General features: G+C 43.8%; 1 protein-coding gene across 1 annotated transcript; it reads left to right on the forward strand.

Moving 5' to 3' along the window:
- Positions 1–12,957: 12,957 nt before the first annotated feature.
- Positions 12,958–13,865, forward strand: LOC130131493 (vomeronasal type-1 receptor 1). Its single transcript, XM_056301194.1, is given in 4 exon segments — positions 12,958–13,180; positions 13,183–13,334; positions 13,594–13,654; positions 13,657–13,865. Coding segments are annotated over 4 exon segments (645 nt in total).
- Positions 13,866–14,594: the final 729 nt, after the last annotated feature.

Below are 14,594 nucleotides of genomic sequence, written 5' to 3' on the forward strand. Positions count from 1 at the left end.
CGCTCAGGTCTGATCTAAAACACTCACGGGGAAAACACAAGGGAACAAATGCTGGAAGGCTGTCACGCAAGAAGAGCTGGCACAGAGGACAGGGAGCACACAGACTAAATATACTAGGGAGGGAGGCAATTAGACATTAGGGTGGGGCAGGTAATCATACATGCGGGAAACACAGGAGGGCAGGAAGTGAAGGCATCTGCAGCGAGGGACAAGGTGAGAATCAACATAAAACAGGAAGCACGAGACAGGGAAACAAGAGGAGACAAAAACAAGAACTAAACTAAGATGGACTGTGAACAGTTTTGTGTGTATAGTTTCCTCTGTAATTCATAACTTGTAGAACATGTGCAAGCAAAACGTTATCCAAATCAACGCTAGTTGAGTTTTACCTCCTATGCAGATTTTTTATCGAAAACACACATTTCCAATGTTCATGCCAAAAAGAGAATTATTTAGCCCTCCCAAAACCTCAGTTTCTTACTATAAAGTATCTTGGTAGAATTTCCTCATGTACATGGGGTTCCCTTTCTGCTCAACTGCGGGACGTTATGTCTTATCACTCACAAATGAGAAGGGAGACAAGTACTCATCATCTTCTCCCACATGTGGAGTACATTGAGGCTGCATTACATGGACTACTGACATTGAGCTGTCCTCACCGTGACCTCATAATTTTGGTTTGCTGTTGTTTTCAGTAATCTTGTATTATCATTAGAATAAAATAATTCATTAGAACCTATGTCACTCTCTGAAAATCATTACGTCATATGTAAAGAGAAAAAGATCCTCTGGCTCTTATTCTGTCTTTGTCCACTGGAGGACACTGTGATATTGGTTTGTATCTAACCAAGAGATTAAAAAAAAATCCTTCTCATTATGGAGATGGTGGCTTCAAATTTCTTTTATAACAATGAAATGTTTGGAATGAAATGTTTTACTTCAGGTCTGATAAGGATTGCCTGTCTTTTGTCGAAGTAAAACATCAGTTGTGATAAGAGAAACACATTAGTCCCCATCAAGGTGGATAGTTGAAACCAAGGACAACTTCTTCAATAGGGCTGATACATGATTTTTTTTTTTTAATCAGTTGCATGGTGAACAATAGCCAAATCAGACAAGCAACATCCAGTTGGCCAATCTTATGGTTCACTGCATGTTAACCCCATCATTAACATTTACCTTTTTTTCTGTCCACCAAGTGGTTCTGTATAACGTATAAATGAATCTTTACATTGTTTTCTTAAAATACTCCTGCTATTTCCCATCCTGGGGGCAGGTGCAGTCATCTCTATTGATCTCAGGTAATTGGAGGCTGAGGGAAGAGGAGTCAATGGACCATGTAAAATTGACCCAACAGCCGCTACTTGTCCCTGAGTATAAGAACGCAAACAGTCTGGCTTCTCCAGGGGAAAGGAATAATGGTGTTCAGGGCTAAGTCCAATTCAGATTCCATTAACGTTGTCTTTCTCTTTGGTGAGTGTGAATTCACAAGCCTTATAAAGTCAGTTTTCAGATGTTTTTTTTTATGGATGTATGTGACGCTTGCTAGATTTTCATACTTATCCAGAAAGCTTTAGTGATGAATAGCACAAAAATGGCGTGTGTGTGTGTGTGTGTGTGTGTGTGTGTGTGTGTGTGTGTGTGTGTGTGTGTGTGTGTGTGTGTGTGTGTGTGTGTGCGTATATATAGCGTTTTTTTCCGAAAACTTCAATGGTGATGAATGCTCGACTAATGAGGAGTGGAATATCAACATGGATACAGGAAAAAAGACTTTAATGCATAGCAGTATCATATGTAAAGAGAAAACTTGTAGAACATGTGCAAGCAAAACATTATCCAAATCAACACTGGGTAGTTGAGTTTTACCTCCTATGCAGATATATATATAAATATATAATTTATATATATAAATATATATATTATATATTTTTATATTTTTATTATATATTATACATAACAACGCGCACACACACACACACACACACACACACACACACACACACACACACACACATATATATATATATATATATATATATATATGTGTGTGTGTGTGTGTATTGTAAAGTGCATGCATAAGTAGACACGTTGGTCCTTGACTAACGGGTCGGATCTTTTAGTCGACTGGTTAACGTTGTCGCTTGCGGTGTAGGAGATACGGGTTCGCATACCGGCTGTGGCGACGGTATCTCGGACTGCCCCCCGCATCCGCTACAATATGTATATAATCCAGTGAGTCAAGTAAATTCTTTATGAGACAGTACAAGCCTGTTTCATGCCATAAGAAATCATCAGCTGTCAATATAGATGTAGGAAAAAAACGTTTAATACATAGTAGTAAAAGCCTGTCAATGACTTTTTGGCGGGTGATGAATGCGCGACGCACAAGGCAGGCTATTATTGTATGTATTAAAAGTTTTTTTTTTATATTCCGCTCCTCATTTGTTGAGTCTTTTATCGACACCATTGACGGTTTCCAAAAAAAACCAAAACAACAAACGCTCTATTATATATATAGATATATTTATACATAATAATAATAATAATAATCACAATGATCATAATCAATAATCATAATCATAATAGCAGCAACAACAACATCTGCACATAAAACAACTTTTACTGTTGTAATGAAAAAAACCCCCCAGATGTTTTGGCCCTTGGCCTGGCATGTATGACATGATTTGGCCCTTGGGGAAAACTAATTGGGGAACCCTGGTGTAGAGGATATATTGTCCTCTAAGACATAGGGATCAATCAGACATAGTATTCAAACACTGGTGGTTCAGAGGCCCATAGATAAGCAGTCAAACCCTAAACCTAACCCTACATTAACGTTTCTAATGTTTCTTTAGTTACGACAGAGACAAGCCCCATACATTCATTCATCATCATCATCATCAGCAGCAGCCACTTCCACGGGGTTGGGTCACGGTGGCAGCAAGTGAAGTAGGGCACTCCAGACGTCCCTCTTCCCAGCAACACCCTCCAGCTCCTCCTGGGGGATCCCAAGACGTTCCCAGGTCAGATTGGACCTGTAGTCCCTCCAGCAAGTTCTGGGTCTACCCCGGGTTTTCCTCCCAGTTGGATGTGCCCAGAAAACCTCCAAAGGAAGGCACCCAGGAGGCATCCTAATCAGATACCCACCTCAACTGGCTCCTTTCGACATGACAGAGCAGCGGCTCTACTCCAAGCTCCCTCCGGATGTCCGAGCTACTCGTCCTACCTCTAAGGCTGAGCCCAGACACCCTATGGAGGAAACTCATTTCAGCTGCTTGTATCTGTGATCTCACCCTTTCAGTCACTACCCAAAGCTCATCACCATAGATGAGGATTGGAACGAAGATTAACTGGCAAATTGAGAGCTTTGCCTTTCAGCTCAGCTCCCTCTTCACTACAATGGTCTGGTACAGTGTCCGCATTACTGCTGATGCTGCACCAATCTGCCTGTCAAACCCCATACACTGTTAAAGATATCTTTTCTCCCATGCAGTCTATATGTCAGTCGTTTGTATCACGCCATTTTACACATTAATTCAATCCACTCTTTAAAATGGACATAGTGGAAGATTTTCAATGGCATAAAATTGTTCTACAACCAGTAACCATGGCTAACCAAAACCACAAACTTCCATGTTTTGACAATTTAATACAGCTTGGTAATAATCCAAATAGATACAAGGTGGGGGATTTGCTCAAGTGTATTCCCAACATCTTATTCAAGAAAAATACAATCTATTTCCTCATATTTTCTGCATTTTCCCAAAAATATAACATGTGCACAAGAGTCTCCGCCTCCTTACCACAGCTACAGCATGAATCATTGTCCTTTAGTTTAAGTTTTGCCAATTTACAGGGTGTCCCGTACTTCTACTGAATATCTTATGAAGTATTAGCTGAGGTTGCACTTCATGTGAATAGGTATTCCAAAAAGGTTCTTCCAAGAGTCATCTGGGATTCCTTGACCAGCATCGATTTCCCAACCCTTTTTTTTTACGCCCCCCTTTTTTCCCCAATTGTACCTGGCCAATTACCCACTCTTTCGAGCCATCCCGGTCACTGGTCCCCGCCCCCTCTGCCAATTCGGGGAGGGTTGCAGACTACCACATGTCTCCTTCACACGTGGAGTCACCAGCCACTTCTTTTCACCTGACAGGGAGAAGTTTCACCAGAGGGACGTAGCGCATGGGAGGATCACGCTATTCCCCCCAGTTCCCCCTCTCACCTGAACAGGTGTCCCGACTGACCAGAGGAGGCGCTAGTGAAGCGACCAGGACACATACTCACATTCCTCTTCCCTCCCACAGACACGGCCAATTGTGTCTGTAGAGACGCCCAACCACGCCGGAGGTAACATGGGGATTCAAACCGAAGATCCCTGTGTTGGTGGGCAATGAAAAAGATGGCTACGCTACCTGTTCGCCCTTCCCAACCCATTTTTACCCTGCCAACCGTGGCGACTGAGTGCCTCGAATATATTCGTAGAATTTTACTTAATAGTATGTTTCCTTTTTTTGGAAGAGCTCTTGGATTCTAGTGATACCACTAAGTTTAAATTTTTTATCAAGTATACGTTGTACCCTGTCATGGCCTGGTGACCTGTCCAGGGTGTCTCCCCACCTGCCGCCCAATGGCTGCCGGAATAGGCTCCAGCATCCCCGCGACCCTGAGAGCAGGATAAGCAGTTAAGATAATGGATGAAAGTATACGTTGTCTAATTTTTAAGAATCTCCAGGAGTCTGAGGTAGGCAGATTATGCTTATTTTTAAGAGCCTCAAAAGATCTGACTTCTCCATCCTCCACAAGGTCATCAAGACTCTATATGCCCGAGTTGGCCAATCTTTCCCAAAAGTGAGATTTTCCATTTATTAATAGCTTCTTGTTGTATCCCACATAGGCTCCTGGTGTGCCGTATGGATTGGACCTTGTTATTTGATGTACCCCCCTCCATGTCTCTCGAGTGAAGACCAACACGGGGTTTTGAAATGAATTGGCCAACCATGTTAGTCAGAAATGCCTCCAAGGAGGAGGGATGTATCAATTCTTGTTCAATTTTAACCAAAGAAAGGACCTTATCTTGAGGAAGATTCATTTTGGTAAGTTGGGACAAGTAAAAAAGCCCAAAGATACCAGTCAGTGATAGAGAGAGCCCATCCTCTTCTTTAACTGCATATCATTTTTCCCCTGTTAAATAAAGGTCTTTTCCCTGCCCACAAAAAAATCCTCTACCATTACACTGAATCTTTTCAGTAGTACTTACGGGAAGGACAAGGGGAGCATGTGTAAAATTTAATTTATTTTAGGAGCTATCATCATTTCTACTGTTAATTATTGTTAATAGAGATATATTCATATTGGCCCAATTTTGTAGCATGGTCTGTATATCTTGAAGGATGGGTAAGATGTTGTTTCCCATGATTTTTTGTAGGCCCTGTTTTAACCTGATCCCGAGATACATGATGCTCTTTTGCCTCCACCTTAACTGAAAGCTGGCTCTTATGGCTGGGGGGGGACATAGTCTCGACAAGGGGTGGGTTATCTTATCCAAAAAGGGCCGGTGTTGGTGCAGGTCTTTGTTCCAGCCAAGCAGTTACACACCCGTGTCGCCTAATCAAGTTCCTCAACAAAGACGCTACTGGTTGATCAATGGGATCAGGTGTGTAACTGCTTGGTTGGAACAAAAATCTGCACCCACACCGGCACTTTCTGGATAAGATTGCCCACCCCTGCAGTCTAGACAGTGGCAAAGCCTCTGATTTTGCCCAGGTGATTGTGTAACCTCCATACACACGTGACATCTATTAGATGTTGTATTTTTTTTAATATATTTTAACTGCCTGCCCTTTCAACTGTGCCCGAACACCTCCCCACTATATGATATACATAAATTACCCGATTTGACATTACCTTGTTATATTCTAAATGTATGCTATTTCAACAGTGCCCTGGTCATTTAAATGCTTTTTCAAAACAAGTACCATCCCTTACCCCATTGGTTGTAATGTTTTCTACCCCACCATTGGTTGCTGTGCATCGTAACTACATACCCCATTGGTTATAATAGTTCAAATATTTTCTCCTCTGATTGGTTGCTGTCCACTGAAATTAGGAGCGTGACGTGGGGCAACGTTTACTGTGTGTTCTCTTTGTTGAAGCATATTAGCAGCTGATGAGTGCGCAATGCACGAAACAAGCTTGTACTGTTATGTTGTAAAAGTTTTTTTCCCTACATCTATATTGATATTCCGCTCCTCATTTGTTGAGCACTTTTATCAATACCATTGACGGTTTCTAAAAAAAACCCCACTCTCACTCACTCACTCACTCACTCTCTCTCTCTCTCTCTCTCTCTCTGTATATATATATATATATATATATATATACACTACCGTTCAAAAGTTTGGGATCACCCAAACAATTTTGTGTTTTCCATGAAAAGTCACACTTATTCACCACCATATGTTGTGAAATGAATAGAAAATAGAGTCAAGACATTGACAAGGTTAGAAATAATGATTTGTATTTGAAATAAGATTTTCTTTACATCAAACTTTGCTTTCGTCAAAGAATCCTCCATTTGCAGCAATTACAGCATTGCAGACCTTTGGCATTCTAGCTGTTAATTTGTTGAGGTAATCTGGAGAAATTGCACCCCACGCTTCCAGAAGCAGCTCCCACAAGTTGGATTGGTTGGATGGGCACTTCTTGCGTACCATACGGTCAAGCTGCTCCCACAACAGCTCAATGGGGTTCAGATCTGGTGACTGCACTGGCCACTCCATTACCGATAGAATACCAGCTGCCTGCTTCTGCTCTAAATAGTTCTTGCACAATTTGGAGGTATGTTTAGGGTCATTGTCCTGTTGTAGGATGAAATTGGCTCCAATCAAGCGCTGTCCACTGGGTATGGCATGGCGTTGCAAAATGGACTGATAGCCTTCCTTATTCAGAATCCCTTTTACCCTGTACAAATCTCCCACCTTACCAGCACCAAGGCAACCCCAGACCATCACATTACCTCCACCATGCTTAACAGATGGCGTCAGGCATTCTTCCAGCATCTTTTCATTTGTTCTGCGTCTCACAAACGTTCTTCTTTGTGATCCAAACACCTCAAACTTGGATTCATCCATCCACAACACTTTTTTCCAGTCTTCCTCTGTCCAATGTCTGTGTTCTTTTGCCCATCTTAATCTTTTTCTTTTATTGGTCAGTCTCAGATATGGCTTTTTCTTTGCCACTCTGCCCTGAAGCCCAGAATCCCACAGCCGCCTCTTCACTGTAGATGTTGACACTGGTGTTTTGCGGGTACTATTTAATGAAGATGCCAGTTGGGGACCTGTGAGGCGTCTGTTTCTCAAACTAGAGACTCTAATGTACTTATCTTCTTGCTCAGTTGTGCAACGCGGCCTCCCACTTCTTTTTCTACTCTGGTTAGAGCCTGTTTGTGCTGTCCTCTGAAGGGAGTAGTACACACCGGTGTAGGAAATCGTCAATTTCTTAGCAATTTCTCGCATGGAATAGCCTTCATTTCTAAGAACAAGAATAGACTGTCGAGTTTCAGATGAAAGTTCTCTTTTTCTGGCCATTTTGAGCGTTTAATTGACCCCACAAATGTGATGCTCCAGAAACTCAATCTGCTCAAAGGAAGGTCAGTTTTGTAGCTTCTGTAACGAACTAAACTGTTTTCAGATGTGTGAACATGATTGCACAAGGGTTTTCTAATCATCAATTAGCCTTCTGAGCCAATGAGCAAACACATTGTACCATTAGAACACTGGAGTGATAGTTGCTTGAAATGGGCCTCTATACACCTATGTAGATATTGCACCAAAAACCAGACATTTGCAGCTAGAATAGTCATTTACCACATTAGCAATGTATAGAGTGTATTTCTTTAAAGTTAAGACTAGTTTAAAGTTATCTTCATTGAACAGTACAGTGCTTTTCCTTCAAAAATATGGACATTTCAATGTGATCCCAAACTTTTGAACGGTAGTGTATATATATATACACACACACACACATATATGTACAGTGCATCAGGAAAGTATTCACACCCCTTCACTTTCCTCACATTTTGTTATGTTACAGCCTTATTCCAAAATGGATTAAATTCCTTTTTTTTCTCATCAATCTACACACAATACCCCATAATGACAAAGCGAAAAAGGTTTTGTAGAGATTTTTGCAAATTTATTAAAAATAAAAACTGAAACATTGCATGTACATAAGTATTCACACCCTTTGCTATGACACTCAAAATTGAGCTCAGGTTCAACCTGTTTCCACTGATCATCCTTGAGATGTTTCTACATCTTGATTGGAGTCCACCTCTAGTAAATTCAATTGATTGAACATGATTTGGTAAGGCACACACCTGTCTATATAAGGTCCCACTGTTGACAGTGCATGTCAGAGCAGAAACCAAGCCATGAAGTCAAAGGAATTGTCTGTGGAACTCCGAGACAGGATTGTATCGAGGCACAGATCTGGGGAAGGGTACAAAAACATTTCTACAGCTTTGAAGGTCCCAAAGAGCACAGTGGTCTCCATCATTCGTAAATGGGAGAAGTTTGGATCCACCAGGACTCTTCCTAGGGCTGGCCGCCCAGCCAAACTGAGCAATCGAGGGATAAGGGCCTTGGTCAGGGAGGTGACCAACATCCCGATGGTCACTCTGACAGAGCTCCAGTGTTCCTCTGTGGAGATGGGAGAACCTTCCAGAAGGACAACCATCTCTGCAGCACTCCACCAATCAGGCCTTTATGGTAGAGTGGCCAGACGGAAGCCTCTGCTCAGTAAAAGGCACATGACAGCCCGCTTGGAGTTTGCCAGAAAGCCCATAAAGGACTCTCCGACCATGAGAAACAGGATTCTCTGGACTGATGAAACCAAGATTGAACTCTTTGGCCTGAATGCCAAACGTCACGTCTGGAGGAAACCAGGCACCTCTCATCACCTTGCTAATACCATCCCTACAGTGAAGCATGGTGGTGGCAGCATCATGCTGTGGGGATGTTTTTCAGCGGCAAGAACTGGGAGACTAGTCAGGATCGAGGGAAAGATGAATGGAGCAAAGTACAGAGAGATCCTTGATGAAAACCTGCTCCAGATCACTCAGGACCTCAGACTGGGGCGAAGGTTTACCTTTCAACACGACAACGACCCTAAGCACACAGCCAAGACAACAAAGGAGTGGCTTCGGGACAAGTCTGTGGATGTCCTTGAGTGGCCCAGCCAGAGCCCAGACTGGAACCCCATTGAACATCTCTGGAAAGACCTGAAAATAGCTGTGCAGTGACGCTCCCCATCTAAACTTACAGAGCTCGAGAGGATCTGCAGAGAAGAATGGGAGAAATACCCCAAATATAGGTGTGCCAAGCTTGTAGCTTCATACCCAAGAAGACTTGAGGCTGTAATCGCTGCCAAGGGTGCCTCAACCAAGTACTGAGTAAAGCAGCGGTCGGGAACCTATGGCTCGCGAGCCATATATGGCTCTTCCGGTGACGGCATATGGCTCCCAGACAATTTTGAGTTGAAAATTATTATTTTTTTCAAAAAAATCAGTTTGGAACTGATTTTAAAATACTTGTGATATTTCTTAATAATACTGTGTCATTTTAAAGTAAACAGAAATTAGTTTTGAAGATAAATTTCACGGGTCACGGGTCACCCGTGGGTCGGGTCGGGAACCAATGGCTCGCGAGCATGTCCGGGTCATTGTAAAGGTGAAGAAATCAATTTTATCAGATAGCCAACTAGTTTATCCGCTTCAACCCTTGTAACGGAAAAGATGGCGAAAAGAAAAAAAGACGATGATTACCGTGCATTCCAGGCTGCGTGGACAGAGGAATTTGCATTTGTGGAGAGAGCAGGATCTGCGGTATGTCTAATATGCAATGATAAAATTGCATCGATGAAACGGTCAAATATAAAGCGGCACTTCGATACGCACCATGCTTCATTTGCATCGAAATATCCAGCGGGGGACAGCAGGAAAAGGGCATGCGAGGAGCTACAGCGGAGAGTGCAGACGAGTCAGCAGCAACTACGTGTGTGGACCAAGCAAGGTGACGGGAATTCCGCTAGCTTTGCGGGGGCTTTGGCAATAGTAAGGAATGGAAAGTCATTCACAGATGGCGAGTATGCCAAAACATTCATGCTTGATGTGGCCAATGAACTGTTCGATGACTTCCCAAATAAAGACAAGATAATCAAACGAATAAAAGACATGCCCCTGTCAGCAAGAACTGTGCACGATCGTAGCATCATGATGGCAAATCAAGTCGAGGAAACACAAATTAAGGACATAAACGCCGGGACATACTTTTCTCTCGCGTTAGATGAGTCAACAGACGTTAGCCATCTATCTCAGTGCAGTATAATTGCCAGGTATGCTGCAGGTGACACACTGCGTGAGGAAAGCTTGGCTGTTTTGCCAATGAAAGGGACAACAAGAGGAGAGGATTTATTCATGTCTTTCATGGAGTTTGCTAAAGAAAAAAAACTACCGATGGATAAACTTATTTCTGTCTGTACTGATGGTGCACCCTGTATGTTGGGGAAGAACAAAGGATTTGTAGCGCTTCTCCGTGAACATGAAAAGAGAGCCATCCTAAGTTTTCATTGCATCCTGCACCAGGAGGCGCTTTGCGCTCAGACGTGTGGCCAGGAGCTTGGCGAGGTGATGTCTCTGGTCATTCGAGTGGTCAACTTTATTGTTGCCCGAGCTTTAAATGATCGCCAGTTTAAAGCTCTGTTAGAAGAAGTTGGGAATCATTATCCCGGTCTGCTTTTACACAGCAACGTGCGTTGGTTGTCAAGGGGGAAGGTGCTCAGCCGTTTTGCAGCTTGCCTGAGTGAAATCCGGACTTTTCTTGAAATGAAAGGCGTCAAGCATCCTGAGCTAGACAACACTGACTGGCTCCTGCAGTTTCACTATCTCGTGGACATAACTGGCCATCTGAACCAGCTCAATGTGAAAATGCAAGGTATTGGAAATACAATCTCATCCCTTCAACAAGCAGTGTTTGCATTTGAAAGCAAGCTGGAAGTCTTTCTCAGGGACATTGAAACAGGTCGTCTTCTGCACTTTGAAAGACTGCAACAATTTAGAGATGCATGCTTAGCAAGTGACTCCACTCAACATCTGGATCTCCAGCAGCTAGCTGGCTTTACGTTCAATCTCCTGCAGTCATTCAAAGCACGTTTTGGAGAATTTCGTGCGCGCACTGGTCTTTTCAAGTTCATCACTCATCCACATGAGTGTGCAGTGGACAAAATCGACCTGACATGCATCCCCGGGGTCTCTATCGGAGACTTTGAGCTGGAAGTTGCTGACCTGAAGGCATCAGACATGTGGATGAGTAAGTTCAAGTCACTTAATGGAGAGTTGGAAAGTCTTGCGCGACAGCGAGCAGAGCTGGCGAGGGAACACAAGTGGACAGAAATTAAAAATCTTCAACCTGAAGACCAGCTGATTCTTAAAACTTGGAACGAGCTTCCTGTGACATACCACACAATGCAGCGTGTGAGTATTGCCGTATTGACCATGTTTGGCTCTACATATGCATGTGAACAGTCTTTCTCGCATATGAGGAACATTAAGACCAACCTACGCTCACGTTTAACTGATGGAAGCCTCAACGCCTGCATGAAGCTCAACCTCACCACGTATGAACCAGACTACAAGGCCATCAGCAAAACCATGCAGCACCAGAAGTCGCATTAAAAGTAAGACATATTTAATTTATTATACGTTAAAAATACTATATGGCTCTCAATGAAATATATTTAGAAATATTTGGCTTTTATGGCTCTCCCAGTCAAAAAGGTTCCCGACCCCTGGAGTAAAGGGTGTGAATACTTATGTACATGCAATATTTCATTTTTTTATTTTTAATAAATTTGCAAAAATTTCTACAAAACCTTTTTTGCTTTGTCATTATGGGGTATTGTATGTAGATTGATGAAAAAAAAAAGGAATTTAATCCATTTTGGAATAAGGCTGTAACATGACAAAATGTGGGGAAAGTGAAGGGGTGTGAATACTTTCCGGATGCACTGTATGTGTGTGTGTGTGTGTGTATGTGTGTGTGTGTGTGTGTGTGTGTGTGTGTGTGTGTGTGTGTGTGTGTGTGTGTGTGTGTGTGTGTGTGTGTGTGTGTGTGTGTACATACACACAGGGTGTTGTGATGCGTCTAGTGCAGCAGTGTGTAGTTGGAGGGAAGGTGCATGTGTTCTTCCAACCCGCTTGTGTCCCTCCTGCCCTTAGCTTGCTGCCGCTGGCTAGCCTTTGTGGCGAATAGGGAAGCATCCTAGCGTGTAAGCCTTCCCTTGCCAGTACATAGCCTCTCCTTCACCAAGACTCCTGCCAGGCCTCCCCGTGGCCACACATGGTAATTGGGGTCTTGCGGCCCCAGGCTAACTTGGCAGGGGATCTCGGAGCAGCAGTGGGCCCCAGAGATATGGTGTGCAGGCCCTGGCACCTATCAACCACTGCCCCGCTGCCTTGTGGGTGAGTCTGGAAGACATAAGGCTAAGGGAGCTTACCCCAACAGAAAAGCAAGCTGTGGCGGCACGCTTCGACGCGGTTTCCGAAAAACTGGATTTCCGGCAGCCCCCTGCAGTTGTGTGGAGGTGCCGGTCGTCTAGGGATCCCCCTTGCCATCGGAACCATCTCCTCTACAATCAAGTCATGTGGCGTTGGGAGAAGCGCACCCCCCATGCCACTTTAAAAACCATCTCTGCGCAGGTATCTTCTGCTATCTGAGTCCTCAAAGGACCCACAAATAGAAGAAGATGGTCATCATCGGGCACGATGGACAACCAGCAAGCAAGCAAGTGTGTGTGTGTGTGTGTGTGTGTGTGTGTGTGTGTGTGTGTGTGTGTGTGTGTGTGCGTGATGCACTGGTATTCTAAGCTCCCTTCTAACCCTGCTCTGTGTCTTTAGGAATGCAATTTAAGGAGTTTGTCCATGGAATGCCCTATCTGTCCTTTACCAGGGTGGGAGTGTCTGGGAACATTGTGGTCATCTGGGCTTTCCTCTTGGCCTTGTACCAGGACAATCAGTTCCTCCCAGCCAATGCTATTGTCTTGCATTTGGCTTGTTCCAATCTGCTGGTGGTGGGCATGCATTGTCTGTTAGAGACCTTGGCCTCCTTCCGTCAGGTCAGTGTCATGGGGATGTTTGCTGCAAGGCTGTGATCTTTGTCTACAGGACTTCATACTCCCTCTCCATTTGGCTCACTTTTGTCTTGAGTGCCCACCAGTGTCTGAGCATTGCCCCTCCTGGTTCACGCTGGGCCTCCATCCGGGCCCTGGCTGCTTCCATTAGATTCGTTGAATCTTTGGACTGTTTTAAGTGACTTCTAAAAACCTATCATTTCAGGCACCTATTTTATAGATTCCCACCCCTGATTTCTGTTTTGTCTCGTTTTTAGCTTGGTCTGTTACTCCCTATGCCATGTCTTTATATTCATGCAATTTATTTTATGTATTTATTCGTATTTTGTGTATTGAGTGTAAAGCGCTTTGTAACTGTATGTTTTTAAAAGTGCTATATAAATAAAATGTTGCTTGCTTGTTTACTACCTAGTATTTGTCTTCTTCCTCCTCAGTGTCATCAACACCTGCATGAGTTCAACAGACATGTCTTCTTCCTGGGCACCCAGAATGACTCCAATCTCATGAACCACGGCAACAATGTCCAGTTCTGCTATGTACGCTTCCCATCCAAGTTAATAAAGGATGCCAATGGGGCAACCCAGGTGGGCAGGAACATGACACCAATGGCCCTAATGATCCTGTCCAGTGTAATTATCCTGGTCTTCCTCTACAGACACAGCAAGCCCTCCTCCTAAACATAGGAAAAGCTAAGGAGGTTATTATTGACTAGCGCCCACCATACCCCTCTGACCATCAATGGTATGGACATGGAGAGAGTCAACAGTGTTAAGTTCCTGGGAGTTCACATTACAGAGGATCTCTCCTGATCCTCTCATGTCACTGCGCTCTCCAAGAAGGCCCAGCAGCATCTACACTTCCTGTGGTGTCTGAAGAAGGCGAGTCTCCCCCCACCCATCCTCATCTACAGAGGCACCATAGAGAGCATTCTGACCAGCTGTATCTCTGACTGGCATGGGAACTGCAAGGCCCCCGACCGCAAATCCCTACAGCGGATAGTGAAGACAGCTAGAAAGATCATAGGAACTGCTGTCCCATCCATCCAGGCCATCTATGACGCACAGTGCACCCGGAAGGCTCTCAGCATTGTGAAGGACCCCACCCACCCTTTCCACGTCCACTTCACCCACCTACCCTCTGGCAGGGGGTACCGGAGCATCCGTGCTGCCTCCACAAGACTATGCAATAGTTTCATTCCTCAGGCTGTGAGGTTCCTCATATCAACAGCCTGAGCACTTAGACCTTCCACAAAATGACTTTTTGACCGTCTTTCTAGCTGTCCGTGTCAGGTGTGCTTGTGCTGTTTAGGTCTGTGAAGTAATTTTTGCTTTTAATGCACTTTTTGTTTTTAATATTTATTGTGTGTTTTTTATTTTTATGCAATGCTGTGGTCCTTGTGACACATA

Source organism: Lampris incognitus, chromosome 2, assembly GCF_029633865.1.
Source record: "Lampris incognitus isolate fLamInc1 chromosome 2, fLamInc1.hap2, whole genome shotgun sequence".
Taxonomy (NCBI): domain Eukaryota; kingdom Metazoa; phylum Chordata; class Actinopteri; order Lampriformes; family Lampridae; genus Lampris; species Lampris incognitus.